The sequence below is a fragment of the Salmo trutta genome, chromosome 4, assembly GCF_901001165.1.
Source record: "Salmo trutta chromosome 4, fSalTru1.1, whole genome shotgun sequence".
Taxonomy (NCBI): Eukaryota; Metazoa; Chordata; class Actinopteri; order Salmoniformes; family Salmonidae; genus Salmo; species Salmo trutta.
Genome location: NC_042960.1, coordinates 27803538 through 27830527, shown reverse-complemented (window position 1 = coordinate 27830527; position 26990 = coordinate 27803538). Strand labels below are relative to the sequence as shown.

Genomic DNA, 26990 nt, shown 5'->3' with positions numbered 1-26990 from the left:
AGAATGGTCCACCAACCAAAGGACACCCAGCCAAGTTGACACAACTGTGGGAACCATTTAGTTAACCTTTATTTAACCAGGTAAGAACCATTGAGGTTAAAAACTTATTTTGCGAGGGTGACCTGGCAAGAAGACAAAACATGGTCCAGCATCCTTGTGGAAAACTTTCAACACGTTGTAGAGTCCATGCCTCGACGAATTGAGGCTGTTCTGAGGGCAAAAGGGGGTGCAACTCAATGTTAGGAATGTGTTACTAATGTTTTGTACACTCAGTGTATATTCAAAGCCATATTCCTGTAAAGCTTAGAGAGGATCTCATGTCAAATTTTGTTTAATTGTTATGGTTGCAAGTTCACCTGCCTCATCTAAAGCCTCTTCTTTTGGGGTGCTGCTATAGGCCACCAAGTGTTAACAGTCAGTATTTGGATAATGTGTGTGCAATGCTTGATAATGTGTGCTGTTAACAGAGAGGTCTACTTTCAGGGTGACCTGAACATTGACTGGTTAACAACTAGCAGTCCTCTCAAGAGGAAGCTTCTAATTGTGACTAATGCCTATAATATGACCCAGGTTGTAACTCAACGAACTAGAGTGAATACCAATTGTGTTGGATCTGTGACATCCATTGTCACAGGTATTGATCATATCTTCACTAACGCTGCAGAACTTTGCTTCAAAGAAATATGAGTTCCCATTTGCTGTAGTGGCCATAAAATTGTGGCAATAACAAGAAAAGCCAAAATGCCAAAGTTTGGGCCTAAAGTAATTTATAATAGATCACACAAAATGTTTTGTTGAAGATGTAAAAAATGTATGTTGGTCTGATGTGTATGAGGAACTGAATCCAGATGCAGCATTGGAAGTATTTGTACAATTACTACTGAGAAGTACGCACCTGTTAAAACATTTGCTGGAAAACTGAGACCCCTGGATTGATGACAAATTGAAAAATGGTACAGTCCAAATAAATTATGCGAAAGAGGTGGCAAACAAGTCAGGCTGCTCAGCTGATTGGTTGACATACTGAAAATTGAGAAATGTTGTGACTAAACTTAACAAAAAGAAGAAGAAATGACATAAAACTCAATGGGAAAAGACTAAAGTACCATAAATGATATCATGGGCAGAAAACCCAAATCATCTCCATCGTTCATTGAAGTTGATGGGTCATTTATAAAAAGCCTTTCGATATTGCCAATCATTTCAATGACTATTTCACTAGCAAAGTGGAAAAACTCAGAAGTGAAATGACAACATTGAACAGTGAAGCATCATATTTTTGTATAAAACATCTAATAATGAAAGAGAAGCAAATGGCAAAATGACCTTTACATTTCTTTATAAAACAACATCTCATGGCACAATAGGAACAGTGAAATGACACGCACACACAGACATACTCTATCACACACATTATTCTTTAGTTGTATTATTTGTATATCGTTGTATTTTAAATTTATCAGTGTATCATTGTTTTGCTACTTGCTGTGTTATGTTATTTTGTGGACCCTAGGAAACTGCTTTTCGGCAAAACCTAATGGGGATCCGAATGAACCAAACCAAACGCTCCTCTCCTCTCCCACCCTGACCAAGAGGCTGAAGAAGCAGCCTACTCACAGACCACCTGAAGAGGGCGCTGTGGTTTGTGTTTTCCAAATGAAATGAACACTGTCAGTGTGGGTCTTAAAGTTTACAATTGTGTAATGACTTTCTCTCTTAATTAAAATGGTAATTTTCATTACATGTTTATTTGAGAAAATCCTGTCCTGGGCAAGTTTTTGAGAGTGTGAGAATATGTTAACTGAGCATTTTTGACAAGAGTGGCACAATCCCCACAACAACACACCCACAAACCCACATCACGTGCCAGTGTCAGCCGGCCACTGTTTTACAGCAGTCAGAGCTGTGTATCGGCAGTGTTTAAAGTATTTAATAAAAAAAAACTTTCATGTACTACTTAAGTAGTTTGTGGTATCTTTACGTTACTATTTATATTTTTGACAACTTTTACTCGTAAAGAGAATAATGTACTTTTTACTCCATACATTTTCCCTGACACCCAAAAGTACTTTTTGAATGCTGAACAGAACAGGACAATTCTCCAATTGCCCCACTTATCAAGATAACATCCCTGCTCATCCCTACTGCCTCTGATTTGGCAGACTCACTAAACACAAATGCTTCATTTGTAAATTATGTCTGAGTGTTGGAGTGTGCTCCTGACTATCCGTAAATGAAAAAACAAGAAAATAGTGCCGTCTGGTTTGCCATATATAAGGAATTTTAAATTATTTATACTTTTACTTCTGATACTTAAGTATATATTTTTAAATTACATTTACTTTTGATACTTAAGAATATTTAAAATCAAATACTTTTAGACTTTTACTCAAGTAGCATTTTACTGGGTGACTCACTTTTACTTGAGTCATTTCCTGTTTAGGTATCTTTACTTTTACTCAAGTATGACAATTGGGTACTTTTTCCACCACTGTGTATCCGGCAGCAGAGGCGAGGTGTGTTTCAGACAGGTTCCGCCCAGACAAAAGTTCAGAAGTCAGAGGTCAAGGCAACAGGAAGTGACAAACTGGCAAATGAAGAGGTGACAGCCCCTAAGCTGCCATAAGAAGGCCTAAACCCCCCAGCTTTATAACACACAAATGGTTCTGGGCTGCACCAGCTAATGAAACACATCCCCCCCTTACTGTGTGTGTGTGTGTGTGTGTGTGTGTGTGTGTGTGTGTGTGTGTGTGTGTGTGTGTGTGTGTGTGTGTGTGTGTGTGTGTGTGTGTGTGGTTTTCCTATCCTTGTGGGGACCATAAGTCCTTACAAGGATAGTAAATCCATGAAAATTTGACTAGTTGGCTTAATTTTGCTGGTCCCCACGAGGAAAAAGGTTATTTTAGGCTTAGAGGTTAGGTTTAGGGTTAGAATTAGGTATAGGGTTTGGGTTAAGGTTAGGGGTTAGGGTTAGGAATTAGGATTTAAGAAAAATATAATTTTGAATGGGAATCAATTGTTTAGTCCTCACAAGGATAGTCAAACAAAAGTGTTTGTTTGTTTGTGCGTGCGAGTGCGTGTCTTACCTAAAGAATGGGCAGCGGTGGTTTTAGAGCTGAAGAATCGTCCTAGTCCCAGATCTCCCAGCTTCACCACTCCTGTGGCTGTTATGAACACATTAGCTGGCTTTATATCTGTAGAGAGGACAGGGTACATAGTTGAAGTTGAAGTTTAAGTGTATGCGTGCGTGCGTGCGTGCGTGCGTGCGTGCGTGTAGTACCTCTGTGCATGACCCGTCGGGAGTGCATGTGTTCCAGCGCACTGCACAGCTGGACAAAGTACTTCCACACTGTCCTCTCTGGAATTAACCTCCGCTGCTTCTTGAAGTGCTGCATAGATACACACAGCAAAACAATGTCAGACAACATACACAAGCTTAACATACACAACTAACTAGCTAAGCCCCTCGAGTCCCTCTGTATGTATTTGACTCCATCGTTAATATGATGCAGACCTCTCCCTTTTTGCCTCTCTCGCTACCCTCTCCCTGACCTCTCTCTTTCCCCTCGCTCTGTCCCTTTTTCCTTCTACCCCCCCTCCCCTTCACTCTTTCTTTCTCATACCAAGCCCCTTCTCATTTTCATTATGCTGCGATGGAAAGCACATGAGTTCTCAGAACCAGAGAAAAGGCATTTGGGGTTATGTTCAAAACGCTCACATCTGGTATATAGCTCCTACATATATGTAAACCAGTCACACACAAACTACACAACATACAATTTCCGCAACCCTAACCGTCTCAACCTCCCAGCAGCTCCTAGCGGTCGATTATGACTTCATTCTGATTCAGAGGTCACAGAAACGGTCACCGTGCGACAGGATTACCGGAAATCAATGGTCCGAGTGATGGGACAAAGTTTATGCAAACTATCAGCTAGGGCAGCGTAATAGCCAATCGGGTGAGAAATGAACTGGCGAGCTAGCTTTGTTGCTGTGCTGGATGGGATACTGATTGGCAAAAACTAGCAAAATGGAGCGCAGAGAGAGTGACGGAACGGAAAAGATAGCGAGAAACAGAGAGAGGAAATGGGAGCAATAGTTGAGAAAGAGAGTGAACAGGAATGATAGCAAGAAAGTATGTGTGTGCACGTGCATCTGTGCACATGCATCTGTCAGTGTGTGTGTGTGTGTGTGTGTGCGCGCTTGCGTCTGTCCCAGCGTGCGTCCATGTGTGTGCGCTTGCGTAGGTGCATGTGTGTGAAATAGAGAGACCTTGGCCCACATCCAAACAAAGGCAGCATGGTGGGCCATTCTTCTCCTTGCCCCACATTAGCATATCAGAGAAGTGTTTGATGTCAATGGGGAAGCAGAAGAAAGCCTTCCATGCCTTCCACTGCAAAAACTGCACATGCAATATTCTGTAAGTGCATGCAAATCAAGTACCATTTGATTTTATTAGAATCCTGAGATGGTCAGGGCAAGTGCCAGGGAGAGGAAGGGAGAGAAAGGGAGGGGGGGGGGGGCACCACAGTGTAAGAATGGTGTATTTATATTGCGGCAGGGTAGTGAAGGGGGAGCGAGGAGGTTCGTAGTCATGATGCCAACCTCTGGACTGGCACAGTTTAATTAGGAAAACAAATCATTTCAAGAGAGGGCAGGAGGCAGGAGCGAAGGAAGACCTGTGTGTGTGTGTGTGTCCGTACGTGTCTGTGCCTGTGTGTGCGTGTAGTGTGTGTAGCCTGACATGTGGTATCTCTCGCAGGCAGTGCTAATCGTGCTGTCCTAATTTGCAGTGTGAGACAGCATTGGATGGTTGGACATTGAGAGCTGCAGTAGATGAGTGCTAAGGGCTTGTTGAGATGCTCAGATACACCCTGGCTAGGCATCATTTATACATGGAGAGGCTGCTCTGCCCAGGGTTTTACATACATACATACATACATACATACATACATACATACATACATACATACATACATACATACATACATACATACATACATACATACATACATACATACATACATACATACATACATACATACATACATACATACATACATACATACATCTAATTTGACACTGGCATGAGTGAAGAATGTGAATACTATGGTTCTGGTGGAGAGTTGTACTGTATGAGAGATTACAGCAGGCAAACACATGACATAAGAGTTAAGCAAAAAAAAAATAATAATAATCAAGCAGAGTAGATTGACAGAGAAGATCACCAGGGCGGATCCCCATAAGAGAAGATCACCGTAGCGGCCTACTGTTTATGATCACCGGAGTGGACCATCACTATAGCGGATCGCCAGCGAATCAGCACCAGAGATCATCACTTCAGCGGGTCAACAGGGTGGTAGATCACCAGGGTGGATTCCAGTGAGGAAGGTTGACCTGTGTGGGAGCATCAAATATCTTACCTTGATCATCCGGGAGAGGTCACCAGCATCGGCCAGCTCCAACACAATGTTCAGCTCATTCTCCTCAATAAATGACGCATGGTACTTGATCACGTTCGGGTGGTTCAGTTGCTGTACGAAGCGAGAGAAACAGCGAGAGAGAGATGGTGGGAGAGGGAAAGAGAGAGGGGGGAAAAAATAGAGATATAGTGAGAGAGAGCAAGAAAGCGTGCGAGAGAGAATAGATGAGGGAACAATGACTAACTAGCTCCCAGGGTTTGTGAAGCTTTGTGAAATCAACACATATTTTGTCCCAAGTCTCCGACCAACGACCCCTTCTTACACAGATATAACATACAACACAATGTGACAACGAGTATGTCAAAGTGTTGAAATCCTTTCAAATAACCATTATCAGGTGCTCCTGTAATGTGTAATGTTGTCGGTCATTTGGCTGGCTACGCCGGTGTAGAAACCGCGTAGTTGAACGAGAAGGCTACGGCTTTGTCCTCGTGTGTGACAGAGCAGTGTGACATGTCAACAACAACCATTGTCTGATTACAACAGGCTGCTGTTCCACACAGCTCTCAACGCGCCGCTGGCAGAGAAATAAATACGTCTAGAAGAACCCTCTCATTTTCTCAACCGATTATTTCCTGTTGATCGGTCAATAAGTGACTAACCACATCAGGTGCAGTCAGACAGAGAGAGGGGAGGGAGAGAGTGAGAGAGAGCTACAGTAGACGTGTTGCGTGTCAGGGGCTGTGATGTGAGCAGCGACAGCGGGGCCCAGGCATGCGGTATGACACTGCTCCGACGTGATTAAAGAAATGTTCACTCTGTGAACTGATCCACAGGAGAAGCAATGTATACATACTGTACACACACACAAACAAACACACACTGCAGCAGACGTATTTTTGGATCAGGGTTGCAGCTCTGTGATGCGTCATTTCAGAGCAAGAGAGCCATCCGTGCCCCCCCCCCCCTTCCCCTACTCACACTGACCCATGAAGACCCTGGCCATGCTAAGAGATATGACTGTAGATGCTGGCTCCCCAGCTCCAGGCCTGGACAGCTACAGGGTGTGTGTGCAGGCAGGGCCAGGCTTCTGTCCAGTTAGTTCAGGTTAAATGAGGTTAATGTGAGCAGGCTTCAGGACTGCCCGTGAAACAGACTGGAGTAATTGAATCTGAGCCGGACACTGGGACTGGGCTGGGGGTGTACTGCATCTCGTCTCCCAGAACTCACGTAAGGGTTGGATGGACATAAACTACAACACAAAGGCTGAGAGATGCACAGAGAAATGTGAGAGTGAGCGAGTAACATTGTGCTTCGGCATAATGTATCAATGCGTCATGCCAATAAAGCAAATTTAAATTGAGTCTAAGAGTATAGACAGTCATTCATCAATGTATATACAGTATATGCCTTTTAGCAGACGCTTTTATCCAAAGCGACATACAGTCATGCGTGCATATATTTTACGTATGGGTGGCCCCGGGAATCAAACCCATAACCCTGGTGGTACAGGCGCCATGCTCTACCAACTGACCCATACAGGACTACAGGATCATCTAGCCTACACTTTACAAAGCAGATGAACAGATAGATAGAGGACCGTGAGCGTGCATGCCAGCATGTGTGTGTGTGTGTGTGTGTGTGTCAGGCCCATGGCAGTGTGCATCTCATTACTCTGATTTGGCTGTGTGTCGTGTTGTCCTGTCTACTGGGGTAGAAGGATGGATAGATGGAAAGAAGGCTGGATTCCCCCGTTCACAATCTGGCCTTGTTAGCCCTGCCCAGTACACACACACACACATAGCCAGACTGTTGGAACTCACCACCACAACCATTAGCACTCACACAGAAGAGACAGAGCAGAGAAAGCGCACACACACACACTCACGGAGGAGGGATAAAGAGAGGCGTGAGGGAGAGAGATGGAGTGACATATCTTGTGCATCAGTCTCCTGAGCCCTAGAATGGAGGAGAGAGGGGGAAATGGAGGGAGGGAAAAAGAGGGGGCATGTGGCTAAGCCTGGCATAACACCAGTCTCCTCTGTGGTTGGCTAATGCAGACCTCATCAAATCCAAATCAAATCTAGTTTTATTGGTCACGTACACATGTTTAGCAGATGTTATTGCGGGTGTAGCGAAACGCTTGGTGAGTATGGAGGTGTGCTAGGTGTGTATGGAGGTGTGCTAGGTGTGTATGGATGAGAGAGTAACGTGTTATGAACAGAGCTAGCTATCAACCTGGAGAACACACCTCTGATCACCTAGACAGAGGGAGTTATTCAACCTGTCATTAATTTGTTCGTTAGCTTTTGAGACCAGAGACAAGCAACGCATGTTTAAGGTAGTTTGATCAATGAAAACACTTCATTTAAAGAAGAAAGACAAAAGAAAGACAAAAAGATGAGGGGCGTGTTGTGGGGCGTGGGGGGGGACAAAACATCAAAAGACACACAAGGGAGTCTGCTAAATTTCCATGGCGATCCACTATTGCCCCCCCTTCTAAACAATACTGAGAGAAAAAAAATGAAATGTTTTGGGCATAAAATTTTTAAAAAAAGAGTCAATGTAAGCCTGGAGGAGTCTCACACACACACACACACACACACACACACACACACACACACACACACAAAAGAGAGAGAGGCACACACACAGCACAGAGAAAGACACACAAACACACTTGCATGCAGGCGTCTGGTACAGATCAATTGTTTTCTCGCTCTCTCTGGTTATTTACCTTTAGGAGATCTATTTCTTTGATGCAATCTTGCCGAGCTTTGGCATCCATCAAGTCGAATATCTATCAAGAGATCAAAAGGAGAGATTGTTACAGCATGTTCAAGGAAAGGAGAAAGAGAGAGAAGAAAAAACACTAATAGAATGACAACAAAACATCATGGATGCTGATGCTATATGTCGAGGGGTGGTATTGGCCTCGGTGTCTAAATGACACACACACACACACACACACACACACACACACACACCTCTCAGCAGCAGTCAGTGATGCTCTCATCCACAATAATAAAAAATAACACATCACCCCATTTATTCATTCATAAAACATTTCAACTACCCTATGAGAGGACAATTACCATAATGCTAATTAGACCTATAGCTACAGTACACAACCTTTCCCATCTGTGGCTGTTCAACAAGTTGAGGAGACTAAATTACTTGGTGTTACCTTAGATTGTAAACGGTCACGGTCAAAACATATAGATTTAAATGGTCCGTCTGTAATAAAAGAGATGCTCTGCTTTTTGACACCACACTCCACAAAGCGGGGCGGCATGTAGCCTCGTGGTTAGAGCGTTGGACTAGTAACCGAAAGGTTGCAAGGTCGAATCCCCGAGCTGACAAGGTAAAAATCTGTCGTTCTGCCACTGAACAGGCAGTTAACCCGCTGTTCCTAGGCCGTCGTTGAAAAAAGGAATTTGTTGTAACTTGACTTGCCTAGTTAAATAAAGGATAAAAAAAGCAAGTCCTTATCTTATCTTGATTGTTTTCCAGTCATATGGTCAAATGCTGCAAAGAAAGACCTAGTTAAGCTGCAGCTGGCCCAGAACAGAGCGGCACGTCTTGCTGTTCCTTGTAATCAGAGGGCTATTATTAATACTATGCATGCCGTCTCTTTTGGCAAAGAGTTGAGGAAAGACTGACTGCGTCACTTCTTGTTTTTATAAGAAACATTAACGTGTTGGAAATTCCAAATTGCTTACATAGTCAACTTACACACTGCACTGACATACACACTTACCCCATCAGACATGCCACCAGGGGTCTTTTCACAGTCCCAAAGTCCAAAACAAATTCAAGAAAACAGTGTTATACAGAACCATAAGCGCATGGAACTCCCTTCCACCTCATATACCGCTATTGAACAGCAAACCAGGTTTCAAAAAACAAATAAAGCAACACCTCACTGCACAACGGCTTTCCCCCATGTGACCTCCTTGTTGTGTGTATGTCCTGACGTATGTGTAACTGATTGAGGCACACACACCGACGTTTTTAAATGTATGTAAATTGTAAAGTATTTTGTCTGTAATGTATTTTTTGTTACGTGTCGGACCCCAGTAAGACTAGCTCTCGTCATCGGCGTCGGCTAATGGGGATCCTAATGAATCAAACCAAAACCTACTTCAAGTGCCATAGGCTAACCTGGGATTGACATAGAAATTGTGAACCTCTCTCTCTCTCTCTCTCTCTCTCTCTCTCTCTCTCTCTCTTCTAGGCCTGCATCCAGTCTTCCTCCTCTCTTCCTGGTGTGTGTGCTGTGTGGGGTGCGTGAGTGTGTGAGTAAGTGTGTCAGAGGAAGTGACATGATGTGAAGTAGAGGGGGAGAGGAAAGGAAGGAGAGAGTTGGCCTGCTGAGCTAGAGACACCTGCCTCAGCACATGCTGTAAACCACCCCTGCTACTGTCCTCTCCTTTGTAAAGTAGTATGTATAATTATTACTATTAATTAATTAATAATTTATCTCTAAGGACTAATTAATATATATACACACACTTAAAAAAATACAATTATAATAATTGGGGCACAAGTCCGTTATTGGACAAAAATGGTATTTCAAGAAGACCTGACTTACGAGTTACCTTAATAACATAAGACAAAAATGTGAATAATAGTAAACAATTGATTTACGAGAAGGTATGAATTATTTGAGAATCAAATAGAGCCCACTTTGTAACAGAATAATTAGACAACACAATTTATTTATACAATCTACATTTAATTACACTAACAAAAATATTTACAAAACAATGACCGTGATCAAGGAAAGGTAGAAAATAGAATGAAAGATAATAAGTGAAGACCTCGAGAATATATGAATATTGAAGGAAAGTTATACTCTAGCCTGTAATCAAAGTCTATTGTGGCTTCTTGGTTGTTCAGGCCGCATGGTGAGAACAAAAAGGGGAAGGCTGTGTGTCCTTTCCCTCGAGTTGAGTGTCCTTGTGCTTGTTCTTTTTCTCTGGATTGTGCTCCTTATGGTGCTCCTTCTTGAGTTGTGTTCCTGTTTGCTCTGTCTGATGGCTCTCTTCTTGATGTTGCAGAGGCAATGATCTGGAGTTTCTTCTCCTTTCCTTGAAGGTGGTTAGCTTATGTGTACGGTTCAGGCTTCACTAGCTCTTTAAGTCTTTTTTTTATTTAACTAGGCAAGTCAGTTATGAACAGATTCTTATTTTCAATGACGGCTTACACCGGCCAAACACAGACAACGCTAGGCCAATTGTGCACCGCCCTATGGGACTACCAATCACGGCCGGTTGTGATACAGCCTGCATGTCTTAAGTCCCCACTGAGACTGCTTGTACTTGGGCTCTTCAGTCACAATTGGAAATGTACTAAATTGCAGGTATTCTGTCCTGAAAAGTTACTTTCCCTTTCTTATCAGTTATCATTTCTTGCTAAGGCCCCTAAACGGAGGTTCTTCTTCCCTCCTTTGAGAAGCTGTTGAGCCCAGAGCAGGGCAGAGAAGACAAGGATAAGAGAGTGAGAGAGGTTTTGATTATTATCTATTTTACATGTTTGGCAATGTAAACATGTTTCCCATGCCAATAAAAACCTTTGAATTTAATTGAGAGGGGAGCAGTGCATTTTTAGTCTTGAGAGGTCACATGGTATCCCACCTAGGCGTCAAGAGCCATTTCTATGACCCATTGTCTTAGAGCAGGGATGGGCTACTTTGATGGGGGTGCGGCTCCCCCAAAAAACAGAACTCATCATGAGGGGCCACAGTGGCCTGTGGGTCTACGTATCCACATGCATACACCCCCCCAATTTCCTGCAATTCTACACATTTTGACATAGGGTGGAGACAAATGTTTGCCGTTTTTAATATGATAACTGATTATCAATGGGCCAACCCCAGTCGGTAATTCGACCATGCTTACTTACAAGTTTAGATAGCTGGCCAATCAACAACAAAAAATTATGCTGGGCTAATTGAGCGACTGCTGATGCACAACCAAATTTCGGAATTGCACTTGGTGCATCTATTATACTAACTCTCAACAGTAAATTGACACTCCGACTGAATTTCCCCCCCAAACAAATGAAAATACAATCTTTTTTTAATTTTTTATTGGTACGCGGGTCTACATCCCTGTCTTATAGAGAGAGAAAGTCCTAGGAGGCTATAATTGTTCAGCATATGATTTATGATTTGTATTCGGATCCCCATTAGCTGCTGAAGAGGGGTCCACACAAAACACAGAACATGACAAAATACAGAACACTAACGGACAGGAACCGTAACACAAATCTAAACTAAGAACACCACGACCAAAATAACACGACTATTTTTAAAAGATAACAAGAAAAAGACCAACTGAAGGGCTCCCAAGCAGCGCAGCGGTCTAAGGCACTATATATCAGAGCAAGAGGCGTCACTTCAGTCCCTAGTTCGAATCCAGACTGCATCACATCCGGCCGTGATTGTGAGTCCTACAGGGCGGCGCACAATTGGCCCAGTGTCGTTTTGCCTGCAAAAGTATTCATCCCCCTCGGTGTTTTTCCTATTTTGTTGCATTACAACCTGTAATTTAAATGGATTTTTATTTGGATTTCATGTAAATGGACATAGGCAAAATAGTCCAAATTGACAAAGTGAAATGAAAAAAAAAGAACTTGTTTCAAAAAATGTAGGAAAAAAAAGAAAACAGAAAAGTGGTGCGCGAATATGTATTCACCCCCTTTGCGATGAATCCCCTAAATAAGATTTGGTGCAACCAATTACCTTCAGAAATCACATAATTAGTTAAATAAAGTCCACATGTGTGCAATCTAAGTGTCACATGATCTCAGTATATATACACCTGTTCTGAAAGGCCCCAGAGTCTGCAACACCATTAACCAAGGGGCACCACCAAGCAAGCGGCACCATGAAGACCAAGGAGCTCTCCAAACAGGTCAGGGACAAAATTGTGGAGAAGTACAGATCAGGGTTGGGTTATAAAAAAATATCTGAAACTTTGAACATCCTACGTAGCGCCATTACATCCATTATTAAAAAATTGAAAGAATATGGCACCACAACAAACCTGCCAAGAGAGAGCCACCTACCAAAACTCACGGACCAGGTAAGGAAGGCATTAATCAGAGGCAACAAAGAGATCAAAGATAACCCTGAAGGAGCTGCAGAGATTGGAGTATCTGTTCATAGCACCACTTTAAGCCGTACACTCCACAGAGCTGGTCTTTATGGAAGAGAGGCCAGAAAAAAATCCTTTGCTTAAAGAAAAAAATAAGCAAACACGTTTGGTGTTCGCCAAAAGGCATGTGGGAGACTCCCCAAACATATGGAAGGAGGCACTCTGGTCAGATGAGACTAAAATTGAGCTTTTTGGCCATCAAGGAAAACACTATGTCTGGCACGAACCCAACACCTCTCATCACCCCGAGAACACCATCCCCACAGTGAAGCATGGTGGTGGCAGCATCATGCTGTGGGGATGTTTTTCATTGGCAGGGACTGGGAAACTGGTCAGAATTGAAGAAATTATGGATGGCGCTAAATACAGGGAAATTCTTGAGGGAAACCTTTTTCAGTCTTCCAGAGATTTTAGACTGGGACGGAGGTTCACCTTCCTGCAGGCCAATGACCCTTTAAAAAAATATATATATTTCACCAGGTAGGCTAGTTGAGAACAAGTTCTCATTTGCAACTGCGACCTGGCCAAGATAAAGCGTAGCAATTCGACACATACAACAACAGAGTTACACATGGAATAAACAAAACATAGTCAATAATACAGCAGAACAAAAGAAAACAAAAAGATGTGCAGAAGATGAATGTGCAAGTAGAGATACTGGGGTGCAAAGGAGCAAGATAAATAAATAAAGTACAACTGTATCCTAAGCATACTGATAAAGCAACACTCGAGTGGTTAATTGGGAAACATTTAAATGTATTGGAATGGCCGAGTCAAAGCCCAGACCTCAATCCAATTGAGAATCTGTGGTATGACAAAGATTGCTGTACACCAGCGGAACCCATCAAACTTGAAGGAGCTGTAGCAGTTTTGCCTTGAAGAATGGGCAAAAATCCCAGTGGCTAGATGTGCCAAGCTTATAGAGACATACCCCAAGAGACTTGCAGCTGTAATTGCTGCAAAAGGTGGCTCTACAAAGTATTGACTTTTGGGGGGGAATAGTTATGCACGCTCAAGTTTTCTGTTTTTTTGTTTTATTTCTTGTTTGTTTCACAATAAAAAATATTTGGCATCTTCAAAGTGGTAGTTATGTTGTGTAAATCAAATGATACAAACCCCCAAAAAATCTATTTTAATTCCAGGTTGTAAGGCAACAAGTTAGTAAAAATGCCAAAGTGGGTGAATACTTCCGCAAGCCACTGTAGTAACTATATTATGATCAATATATCCAATGGGTATGGACACAGCTTTAGAACAAAGTTCTGCAGAATTAGTAAAGATATGGTCAACACACTTGGATGATGTAGTTCCTGTACTGTTTGTAAACACTCTGGCTGGTTGATTGATAACCTGAGCCAGAGTACAGGCACTGGTTACAGTAGGAAGCTTCCTCTTGAGTGGACAGCTTGGTCACCCAGAAAACAGGCCCCTCTTAACATCACACACATTATCAAGCATTTCAAACATATTATCCAGATACTGACTGTTAGCAATTGTTGTCCTATAGCAGCACCCAAAAGAAGAGGCTTTTGATGAGGCAGATAAATCAGCAACCACAACACTTCAACATTAGATATGAGATCCTCTCTAAGCTTTACAGGAATATGGCTCTGAACACACGTAACAACACCTCCTCCATAGGCATTTCTGTATATGTTACATCCATGTATTACTACTGCTGTATAATCAAATCAAATGTATTTGTCATATACACATGGTTAGCAGGTGTTAATGCAAGTGTAGTAAAATGCTTGTGCTTCTAGTTCCGACCATGCAGTAATATGTAACAAGTAATATAACCTAATAATTTCACAACAACTACCTTATACACAGAAGTGTAAAGGAATGAATACGAATATGTACATAAAAATATATAAATGACTGATGGCCGAACGGCATAGGCAAGATGCAGTAGATGGTATAGAGTACAGTATATACATACGAGATGAGCAATGAAAACATTATATGAAGTAACATTGTTTAAAGTGGCTAGTGATACATTACATCAGATGGCAAGATGCAGTAGATGGTATAGCGTACAGTATATACATAAGAGATTAGTAATGTAGGGTAAGTAAACATATAATATAAAGTGGCTAGTGAAGTGATTATTAAAGTAGGTGGAGTTGAGTCAGTATGTTAGCAGCAGCCACTCAATGTTAGTGATGGCTGTTTAACCTGTTGTGGTATAGGGGGCAGTATTTTCACGGCCGGATAAAAAACGTACCCGATTTAATCTGGTTACTACTCCTGCCCAGAAACTAGAATATGCATATAATTTGCAGATTTGGATAGAAAACACTATAAAGTTTCTAAAACTGTTTGAATGGTGTCTGTGAGTATAACAGAACTCATATGGCAGGCCAAAACGTGAGAAGATTCCATACAGGAAGTGCCCTGTCTGACAATTTGTTGTCCTTCTGTTGCATCTCTATCGAAAATACAGCATCTGTGCTGTAACGTGACACTTTCTAAGGCTTCCATTGGCTCTCTAAAGCCGGCAGAAAGTGGAATGGGGTGTCTGCTGTCTCTGGGCAAAGTACAGCAGCTCTGTTTGTGAGTGGTCAGCCTGGGGACAGTGAGACTGAGATGCGCGTTCAGGAGACTTCTCAATTTTTTTCAGCCTTTGAATGAATACAACGTTGCCCGGTTGGAATATTATCGCTATTTTACGAGAAAAGTATAATAAAAATTGATTTTAAACAGCGTTTGACATGCTTCTAAGTACGGTAATGGAATATTTTGAAATTTTGTGTTACGAAATGCGCTCGCGCGTCACCATTTGGATAGTTACCTGAACGCATGAACAAAACAGCGGTATTTGGATATAACTATGGATTATTTGGAACAAAAACAACATTTGTTGTTGAAGTAGAAGTCCTGGGAGTGCATTCTGACGAAGAACAGCAAAGGTAATCCAATTTTTCTAATAGTAATTCTGAGTTTAGGTGACCCCGAAGTGGCGGATGTCAAAATAGCTAGCCGTGATGGCCGAGCTATGTACTCAGAATATTGCAAAATGTGCTTTCGCGGAAAAGCTATTTTAAAATCGGACAAAGCGATTGCATAAAGGAGTTCTGTATCTATAATTCTTAAAATAATTATGTATTTTGTCAACATTTATCGTGAGTAAATTAGTAATTTCACCGGAAGTTTTCGGTCGGTATGCTAGTTCTGAACATCACATGCTAATGTAAAAAGCTGTTTTTTGATATAAATATGAACTTGATATACAATACATGCATGTTTTGTTCTAACACAATGTCCTAGGAGTGTCATCTGATGAAGATCAAAGGTTAGTGCCGCATTTAGCTGTGGTTTGGGTTTATGTGACATATATGCTTGCTTGGTAAATGGCTGTGTGATTATTTGTGTCTATGTACTCTCCTAACATAATCTAATGTTTTGCTTTCGCTATAAAGCCTTTTGGAAATCGGACAACGTGGTTTGATTCAGGAGAAGTGTATCTATAAAATGGTGTAAAATAGTCCTATGTTTGAGAACTTTGAATTATGACATTTTGTGGTTTTAAATTTGGAGGTTAACAGAGAGGTTAACAGTCTGATGGCCTTGAGATAGAAGCTGTTTTTCAGTCTCTCGGTCCCCGCTTTGATGCGCCTGTACTGACCTCGCCTTCTGGATGATAGCGGGGTGAACAGGCAGTGGCTCGGGTGGTTGTTGTCCTTGATGATCTTTTTGGTCTTCCTGTGATATCGGGTGGTGTAGGTGTCCCGGTGATGCGTTGTGCAGACCTCACTACCCTCTGGAGAGCCTTCCGGTTATGGGCGGAGCAGCTGCCGTACCAGGCGGTGATACAGCCCGACAGGATGCTGTCGATTGTGCATCTGTAAAAGTTTGAGTGTTTTTGGTGACAAGCCGAATTTCTTCAGCCTCCTGAGGTTGAAGAGGCGCTTCTGCGCCTTCTTCACCACGCTGTCTGTGTTGGTGGACCATTTCAGTTTGTCCGTGATGTGTACGCCGAGGAACTTAACTCTCAACTACTGTCCCGTCAATGTAGATAGGGGGCTGCTCTCTGCTGTTTCCTGAAGTCCACGATCATCTCCTTTGTTTTGGTGACATTGAGCGTGAGGTTATTTTCCTAACACCACACTCCGAGGGCCCTCACCTCCTCCCTGTAGGCCCTCTCGTCGTTGTTGGTAATCAAGCCTACCACTGTAGTGTCATCTGCAAACTTGATGATTGAGTTGGAGGCGTGCATGGCCACGCAGTCATCGGTGAACAGGGAGTACAGTAGAGGGCTGAGAACGCACCCTTGTGGGGACCCAGTGTTGAGGATCAGCGGGGTGGAGATGTTGTTACCTACCCTCACCACCTGGGGGCGGCCCGTCAGAAAGTCCAGGACCCAGTTGCACAGGGTGGGGTCGAGACCCAGGGTCTCGAGCTTAATGACGAGTTTGGAGGGTACTATGGTGTTAAATGCTGAGCTGTAGTCCATGAACAGCATTCTTACATAGGTATTCCTCTTGTCCAGATGGGTTAGGGCAGTGTGCAGTGTGATGGCAATTGCGTCGTCTGTGGACCTATTGTGGCGGTAAGCAAATTGGAGTGGGTCTAGGGTGTCAGGTAGGGTGGAGGTGATATGGTCCTTGACTAGTCTCTCAAAGCACTTCATGATGACGGAAGTGAGTGCTACGGGGCGGTAGTCATTTAGCTCAGTTACCTTAGCTTTCTTGGGAACAGGAACAATGGTGGCCCTCTTGAAGCATGTGGGGACAGCAGACTGGGATAAGGATTGATTGAATATGTCTGTAAACACACCAGCCAGCTGGTCTGCATGTGCTCTGAGGACGCGGCCGGGGATGCCGTCTGGGCCTGCAGCCTTGCGAGGGTTAACACGTTTAAATGTTTTACTCACGTTGGCTACAGTGAAGGAGAGCCCGCAGGTTTTGGTAGCGGGCCGTGTCAGTGGTACTATATTGTCCTCAAGGCGAGCAAAAAAGTTGATCAGTCTGTCTGGGAGCAAGGCATCGTGATCCACGACGGGGCTGGTTTTTCTTTTGTAGTCCATGATTGACTGTAGACCCTGCCACATACCTCTCATGTCTGAGCCATTGAATTGCGACTCCACTTTGTCTCAAAACTGATGCTTAGCTTGTTTGGATTGCCTTGCGGAGGGAGTAGCTACACTGTTTGTATTCGGTCATGTTTCCGGTCACCTTGCCCTGATTAAAAGCAGTGGTTCGCGCGTTCAGTTTTGCGCGAATACTGCCATCAATCCACGGTTTTTGGTTGGGGAATGTTTTAATAGACACTGTGGGTACAACATCACCGATGCACTTGTTAATGAACTTGCACACCGAATCAGCGTATTCGTCAATGTTGTTGTTTGACGCAATGCGGAACATATCCCAGTTCATGTGATCGAAGCAATCTTGAATCGTGGAATCCGATTGGTCGGACCAGCGTTGAACAGACCTGAGGGCGGGAGCTTCCTGTTTTAGTTTCTGTCTATAGGCTGGGAGCAACAAAATGGAGTCGTGGTCAGCTTTTCCAAAGGGAGGGCCTTATATGCGTCGCGGAAGTTAGAACAACAATGATCCAGGGTTTTACCTACCCCTGGTAGCACAATCGATATGCTGATAGAATTTGGGGAGCCTTGTTTCCAGATTAGCCTTGTTAAAATCCCCGGCTACAATAAATGCAGCCTCAGGATATGTGGTTTCCAGTTTACATAGAGTCCAATGAAGTTCTTTCAGGGCCGTCGATGTGTCTGTTTTGGGGGGGACAAACACGACTGTGATTATGATCGAAGAGAATTCTCTTGGTAGATAATGCGGTCGGCATTTGATAGTGAGGAATTCTAAGTCAGGTGAACAAAAGGACTTGAGTTCCTGTATATTGTTATGATCACACCACTTCTCGTTAATCATAAGGCATACACCCCCGCCCTTCTTCTTACCAGAGAGATGCTTGTTTCTGTTGGCGCGATGCGTGAAGAAACCAGGTGGCTGTACCGACTCAGATACAAGGAATTATCTGAGTCTCAGATAGCCAGTATATGAATGTTATCTTAGTAAGTTATTGATTTCTTGAACCTTATTTCTAAGGCTACATATGGGCTAGATATTCTTAGCCCTTTTCTGGGTAGCTTGTCAGAGACATAATATGGAGGAAAAAACTAGGGCTGTCCCTGAAAAAATAAAATAAAATCTTGGTCGACCGAAAGTTGTCTGTTCTTTCGACCAAACGAGTGCTCAACATTTTTTTACCTGTATTTTTCCATATTTAGACACCCTATGTGTTTCAATAAAATCAACTACATTCATTGAGCTGGTCTGATGCTTTAAGCTTAGCATTTGATGAAATAAGACGGAGGGTGCCAGAGATCTAGATAACCAGAAGAAAAAAACCTTAACCTGACCCAACTGTTCTCCTCCCGCTCGTGCTGACTGCCGCAGATTCCGCCATTACTCTCCTGAAGTTGCCGGTAAATCGGCTACACAAGGAGTCGGCAACCTTTCTCATGTGGAATACCAATTTATCTTACCATTTCTACCGATCTGCGTGCCAGTTATGGTTTTCATATGCACATTTTGGTCTAACAGTTTCATTTAATTTATAATAATGTCTACATGTCTCAAAATCATTGTCATGTGGTTAATAAAAATTCGATCCAAATCTAAAATAAAATGATACCAATCTAAAAAGTATTGCCAACTACGTAAAAAATAGCCTACATAAAGCCAACAAATAAAAACATTGCAGTCTGCAGGTAGAAAATATCCTATTAAAAATAAATATCCTATAAATCACACTCACTACACATGGACTGTCTGCAACAAACTTGAAACATTGTATCAACTATTAACTTTCTTGCACTAGTGAACTTGCAACATTGTATAAAATACTCTGGACCCTCAGAGTTTCCCGGACCAGTGAGTTTGGGTATTTGCGCAAGGAATGAGAAGCAGTGCTTGGCTTGGGCAGGAACTCACCGGAGTGGAGTACCTGCACATACATTTTTCTACTGCTTGAGCTTCTGTTCCTCTTATAGAGTACTAGCTCAAAAGTATTGTGGCTCTCCTGCACCTAAATATAAACAGTACCGGCAACCAAAATGAGTACCAGAACCTTTTAAAGTCCAAGTCAAGCACTGCTATGAAGTAATCATAATCAGGTAGGCCTTTTTTATGATGTTTCCACTGGATCAGAGCATAACATTTTTCCCTTTCACGAGTGGTTATCGAAAGGGAGAGAGCTGGAAAGATGTTTCAAATACATTGAGGAACTACTGTTAATTCTCAATGGATGTAAAAATATACTTTATTTGCTTGCTGTTTGAGGTGAAGGAAACATTACTTTGATAAGCTCCACAGCTCATTAGTGGTGGTGTGTTAAGCCAATCAGAAATACTATCAGATCCCCAAATGGGCATATTTATATGCCTACATTTGCACGCAGGCCAGGTAGCCTATAGGCCTAATTCTATTCATGTGAGTCTTTACTCAACATTAACAGGAGGGCTCCAAACAAAAGACAAATGACTAAATTGACAAAACTCAAAGATGGAATGAAATAAACCAAAACTTGTTTCTCACAAGTGTAGCATAGGTTGTGCAATCTGCAAACAATGTATCAACTCCGGCAATGATAACAGGAAGACTGCAATAATAATAATACTGAACGCATTAACAGAAATTACTGTAACCAAAGTAACAAACATTGTAGATTAGAAATTATAGGAATTAACGGCAAATATATTACTGGTGATCTATGTAATGGGAATTAATATACAATATACAATCAAATGCAAACAATTCACTCAATGAAGTTACGTAACAATGAAAGTGCACAAATTTGCGGGAGAGTGCGCATTCTGTAGAGAGAAGTGCATTATGCATCTGGGCGCATGGTCAATCCGACGTCTGCATTGGCGGCCATGCAGCATTTACGGTGATACGACCTCAGCAGAAGTCAGGGCATTCATACTCTATAGGATTGAGTGCAGAGCTGTTGTCAAGTGAGTGAGTTTGTTTTCTACAGAATGTACCACCCCCACCTCCCGTCAACTAATCATGTCAATGCGGAGCTATACAGAGCTCTCCGCATTGTTACAAAATTTGGGAGTCGCATGGCGATGTGGTATGGATCTCGATTTGGCATCTGCATGCCTCTGGAGGCTCGGCAATTCCGTCATACCCTCCATATTTTGCCTCCGACCACATTTTCGGATCAAACATAAATTGGCTCTTAGTCTCGGCCTCCACAATGAATTAGTTCACTGAGATGGCAAGTTTAAATACACCTTAGCCAAATACATTTAAACTCAATGTTTTCACAAATTTTGACATTTAATCCTAGTAAGAATTCCCTGTCTTACATCAGTTAGGATCACCACTTTATTTTAACAATGTGAAATGTCAGAATAATAGTAGAGAGAATTATTTATTTCAGCTTTTATTTCTTTCATCACATTCCAAGTGGGTCAGAAGTTTACATACACTCAATTAGTATTTGGTAGCATTGCCTGTAAATGGTTTAACTTGGGTCAAACATTTTGGGTAGCCTTCCACAACATAATTGCAAAAGGGTTTTCTAATGATCAATTAGCCTTTTAAAATGATAAACTTGCATTAGCTAACACAATGTGCCATTGGAACACAGGAGTGACGGTTGCTGATAATGGGCTTCTGTACGCCTATGTAGATATTCCATTAAATGCCGTTTCCAGCTGCAATAGTCATTTACGACATTAACAATGTCTACACTGTATTTCTGATCAGTTTGGTGTTATTTTAAACGGACAAAAAATGTGATTTTCTTTGAAAAACAAGGACATTTCTTAGAGACCCCAAACTTTTGAACGGTAGTGCATATATTTATATTTGTTACTGCTCAACTAAAACAATCTCGGTCGACCAACAGCCTAACAACCAAACAATTAACTAATTGGGGTCAGTCCTAAAAAAAAAACGACATTAAATTAAAAACATTGTTTGGCTAATAGTCAGTCAATCAGGCACTTGTGAGTGTCAGTTGGTGAGTGTGTGATGTTGGGCTAAAGCTACTGACCTGGAAGCTTGGCTTACTCACTCCTCCCAGGCTTGTGGTTGGGAGGGTAGACAATAAGCCAGTCGTAGCGGATGTAAATCAATGTTCCCACGCTCTCTGGCAGCTTTCATAGCTGGATTAAGTTATTTCCGCTGCTGGCGCACAGCTTCACAGAAGTCCTCATTGTGGAAGATGTTGGTTCCTCTCAAGTTCTTGGCTCTCTCCAGAACAGCCATCTTGTCATTGAACCTTAGCAACTTGACCACTATCAGCCTGGGTCTTTCACCTGGGCTGGTTTTAGGTTTTCCAGACCTGTGGCAGCGCTCCACCTCAATCTTCTCATGATCGATCTGCATCTTTTCTGCAAAATTTTTCTCACTTTCTCCTCAGACTCATGAGTAGACTCTGGTATGTCATCCACAACCATGTTATTCCTTCTGGATTGTTCCTCCAGATAATCAACTTTCCCAGTCACTGTTAATAACGATACACAGACAGTGTTGATGTCATCTCGCGTGGACTACATGAAAAGGCGGGCAGAACAGGTTCCAATTAACATCGACGGGGCTGTAGTGGAGCGGGTTGAGAGTTTAAAGTTCCTTGGTGTCCACATTACCAATAAACTATCATGGTCCAAACACACCAAGACAGTCGTGAAGAGGGCATGATAACACCTTTTCCCCCTCAGGAGACCGAAGAAAAAAAAATCCACCTTTCCAGAAATAAGTCTCTCACTGTTGCCGCTTGTTATAGACCCCCCTCAGCCCCCAGCTGTGCCCTGGACACAATATGTGAATTAATTGCCCCCCATTTATCTTCAAAGTTTATACTGTTAGGTGACCTAAACTGGGATATGCTTAACACCCCGGCCATCCTACAATCTAAGCTAGATGCCCTCAAACTCACACAAATGATCAAGTAACCTACCAGGTACAACCCTAAACCTGTAAACACGGGCACCCTCATAGATATCATCCTGACCAACCTACCCTCTCAATACACCTCTGCTGTCTTCAACAAAGATCTCAGCGATCACTGTCTGCATCCGTAATGGGTCCGCAGTCAAACGCTCCCTAAAACACTTCAGCGAGCAGGCCTTTCTAATCGACCTTGCCCAGGTATCCTGGAAGGATATTGACCCCATTCCGTCAGTAGAAGATGCCTGGTTATTCTATAAAAGTGCTTTCCGCACCATCTTAAATAAGCATGCCCCATTCAAAAAATGTAGAACTAAGAACAGATATAGCCCTTGCTTTACTCCAGACTTGACTGCCCTTGACCAGCACAAAAGCATCCTGTGGCATACTGCATTAGTATCGAATAGCCCCAGCGATATGCAACTTTCCAGGGAAGTTAGGAACCAATATACACACAGGCAGTTAGGAAAGCGAAGGCTAGCTTTTTCAAACAGGAATTTGCATCCTGTAGCACTAACTCCAAAAAGATCTGGGACACTAAAGTCTATGGAGAATAAGAGCACCTCCTCCCAGCTGCTCACTGCACTGAGGCTAGGCTAGGAATAACACAGTCACCCCCGATAAATCTACGATAATTTCAATAAGCATTTTTCTACAGCTGGCCATGCTTTCCACCTGGCTACTCCTACCCTGGTCAACAGCTCTGCACCCCCCACAGCAACTTGCCTAAGCCTCCCCATCTCTCCTTCACCCAAATCCAGATAGCTGATGTTCTGAGAGCAGCAAAATCTGGACCCCAACAAATCAGCTGGGCTAGACAATCTGGACCCTCTCGTTCTAAAACTATCCGCCACAAATTGTTGCAACCCCTATTACTAGCCTGTTCAACCTCTCTTTCGTATCGTGTGAGATCCCTAAAGATTGGAAAGCTGCGCAGTCATCCCCCTCTTCAAAGGGGGAGACACTCTAGATCCAAACTGTTACAGACCTATATCTATCCTACCCTGCCCCTCTAAAGTCTTCGAAAGCCATGTTAACAAAACAGATCACTGACCATTTCGAATCCCACCGTACCTTCTCCGCTATGCAATCTGGTTTCCAAGCTGGTCATGGGTGCACCTCAGCCACGCTCAAGGTCCTAAACAATGTCATAACCGCCATCGATAAAAGACAAGTGTGCAGCTGTCATCATCAACCTGGCCAAGGCTTTCGACTCTGTCAATCACCATATTCTTATCGGCAGACTCAACAGCCTTGGTTTCTCAAATGACTGCCTCGCCTGGTTCACCAACTACTTCTCTGATAGAGTTCAGTGTGTCAAATCGGAGGGCCTGTTGTCCAGACCTCTGGCAGTCTCTGTGGGGGTGCCACAGGGTTCAATTCTCGGGGCGACTCTTTTCTCTGTATATATCATTGATGTCGCTCTTGCTGCACAGCCCAACCTCACTTCTACCAACACAGATGACACAATTCTGTATACTTCTGGCCCTTCTTTGGACACTGTGTTAACAAACCTCCAGACGCGCTTCAATGCCATACAACTCTCCTTCCGTGGCCTCCAACTGATCTTAAATGCAAGTAAAACTAAATGCATGCTCTTCAACCGATCGCTGCCCGCACCCGCCCGCCCATCTTGCATCACTACTCTGGATGGTTTGACTTGTGGACAACTACAAATACCTAGGTGTCTGGTTAAACTGTAAACTCTTCCAGACTGACATTAAGCATCTCCAATCCAAAATGAAGTCTAAAATTGGCTTCCTATTTTGCAACAAAGCATCCTTTACTCATGCTGTCAAACATACCCTCGTAAAACTGACTATCCTACCGATCCTTGACTTCGGCGATATAATTTACAAAATAGCCTCCAACACTCTACTCAGCAAATTAGATGCAGTCTATCACAGTGCCATCCGTTTTGTCACCAAAGCCCCATATACTACACCCACCACTGCGACCTGTATGCTCTCGTTGGCTGGCCCTCGCTACATATTCGTCGCCAAACCCACTGGCTCCAGGTCATCTATAAGTATTTGCTAGGTAAAGCCCCGCCTTATCTCAGCTCACTGGTCACCATAGCAGCACCCACCCGTAGCACGCGCTCCAGCAGGTATATTTCACTGGTCATCCCCAAAGCCAACTCCTCCTTTGGCCACCTTTCCTTCCAGTTCTCTGCTGCCAATGACTGGAATGAATTTCCAAAATCACTGAAGCTGGAGTCTTATATCTCCCTCACTAACTTTAAGCATCAGCTGTCAGAGCAGCTTACCGATCATTGCAGCTGGACACAGCCCATCTGTAGAGAGCCCACCCAACTACCTCATCCCCATATTATTTATTTTTTTGCTCCTTTGCACCCAAGTATCTCTACTTGCACATTCATCTTCTGCACATCTATCACTCCAGTGTTAATTGCTAAATGGTAATTATTTTGCCACTATTGCCTATTTATTTCCTTACCTCCCTAACCTTACTACATTTGCACACGATGCATATAGATTTTCTATTGTGTTATTGACTGTACGTTTGTTTATCCCATGTGTAACTCTGTGTTGCAGTGCTTTATCTTGGCAAGGTCGCAGTTGTAAATGAGAACTTGTTCTTAACTGGCCTACCTGGTTAAATAAAGGTAAAAAAATATATAAAAATAAAATGGGCATGGGTCCCAAGATCCTCAAATTTCTACAGCTGAACAATTGAGAGCGTCCTGACCAGTTGCATCACGGCCTCGTATGGTAACTGCTCGGCATCTGACCGTAAGGCGCTACAGAGGGTAGTGCGTACGGCCCAGTGCATCACTGGGGCCAAGCTTTCTGCCATCCAGGACCTATATACTAGGCGGTGTAAGAGGAAGGCCCAAACAATTGTCAAAGACTCCAGTCACCCAAGTCATAGACTGTTCTTTCTGCACCTGCACGGCAAGCGGTTCGGGAATGCCAAGTCTAGGACAAAAAGGCTTCTTAAACAGCTTCTACCCCCAAGACTGCTAAACACCTACCCCCAAGACTGCTGAACGCCGAACTATTTACATTGACACCCCCCCTTGTTTTTACACTGCTGCTACTCGCTGTTTATTATCTATGCATAGTCACTTCACCCCTACCTACATGTACAAATTACCGTGACGAACCTGTACCCCTGCACATTGACTCGGTACCAGTACCCCCTGTATATAGCCTATTTTTTGTATTTTATTATGTTACTTTTTATTTAAAAAATGTAACTTTCGTTAATTTAGTAAATATTTTCTTAACTCTTTCTTGAACTGCATCGTTGGTTAAGGGATGGTAAGTAAGCATTTCACGATAAGGTCTTATACCTGTTGTATTCGGCTCATGTGACAAATAACATTTTATTAAATGGCTAGCTGTATTGAGAAATCACAAGTGTGATTCTCAGTAAAGTGAACCCATTGACCTTCTCATCTTGTGATATTGCTGAGACGAGGTGGTAAATTGTGGTGGGTTGACTAGCTAAAGAAAGAACTCTGTCTGTGAACACAAACACCACACACACACACACGACGTGAATCAGCATACAGAGGAATTTTATATTTTTAGAGCCATAATGCACCTTAAAAACATAGACATGTGTGTTCAACAATTTACTTCAGGTGACATGATGGTGGAAACTACTGTATGTGTCACGAGAGTGTGGCAAGCACTCCCATGTTATAAAGGAGTAATCTGAAGACACTAGTTTCGTACTTTCTGAGCCAACTTTCTACAGTCTATAGAGGGAATCTGTAAATGAAGACTGTCACACTACCACCAGACATGAACACTGACAGTTGAATCAAGTTAGATGAGTCGGTCTTCCAGCACTCTGTTTAACACATACACATTTTAATAAAGCATTTCAATAATGCAGTAAACCCAAATAAAGACACGGTTAAATATTAAATACAGTGATAGTAGCGAGTAGTGTTGTCAAGATACAAACATTTTACTAACAATACAATACCAGGCCAAGTATCATGATACCAAGTAGAATTGTTTGTTCACAATGCCCGGAGGAGAATGAGAAATGTACTGCTTGTGTAGTGTGGCTAGATGGTATCTGTACTTTCCAAGATTATTGTATGCCTATAATTTGTCAAATGTTATTTTGTTTTGAGTACAAGGTAAAATGGTATGTGTTTAGTAGTGTCTTGTAAGCCCATGTGGGCTGGGCACGGGTAGGTGTACGTCACTTAAATAAATCATATCCATCAAAATCACAAAATATTGTGACACAATTCAGAGCGGCCAAGTGTCCTTGTCCTGTTCGCCCTATACCCCAAACACTTGCTCCGTTTTATAAATGTAACGCGCATGTGCTATGCAAAAAACTTGTAACTGATATTCACAATTCAACTCAATACAACACATATTGAATTAACTTCACACTGTTCACTGTAAAATAGAATAATGCATAGAAAGACTGATTTGTTCATATTTGCAGAGGCCTACCGGTGATTTGGTTGGAGGAATGGG

General features: G+C 42.7%; 1 protein-coding gene across 3 annotated transcripts in view; it reads right to left on the bottom strand.

Moving 5' to 3' along the window:
* LOC115192187 (serine/threonine-protein kinase Nek7) overlaps positions 1 to 26990 on the bottom strand; it is a 127885-nt gene that overhangs the window by 19780 nt on the left and 81115 nt on the right. For all 3 annotated transcript variants that reach the window (XM_029750405.1, XM_029750407.1, XM_029750406.1), the window contains 4 exons: positions 8161 to 8223; positions 5424 to 5534; positions 3281 to 3389; positions 3087 to 3194 (listed from right to left, as the gene is read on the bottom strand). In XM_029750405.1, coding sequence (XP_029606265.1) covers positions 3087 to 3194; positions 3281 to 3389; positions 5424 to 5534; positions 8161 to 8223 — 391 coding nt within the window. The remainder of the gene's footprint in view (positions 1 to 3086; positions 3195 to 3280; positions 3390 to 5423; positions 5535 to 8160; positions 8224 to 26990) is intronic.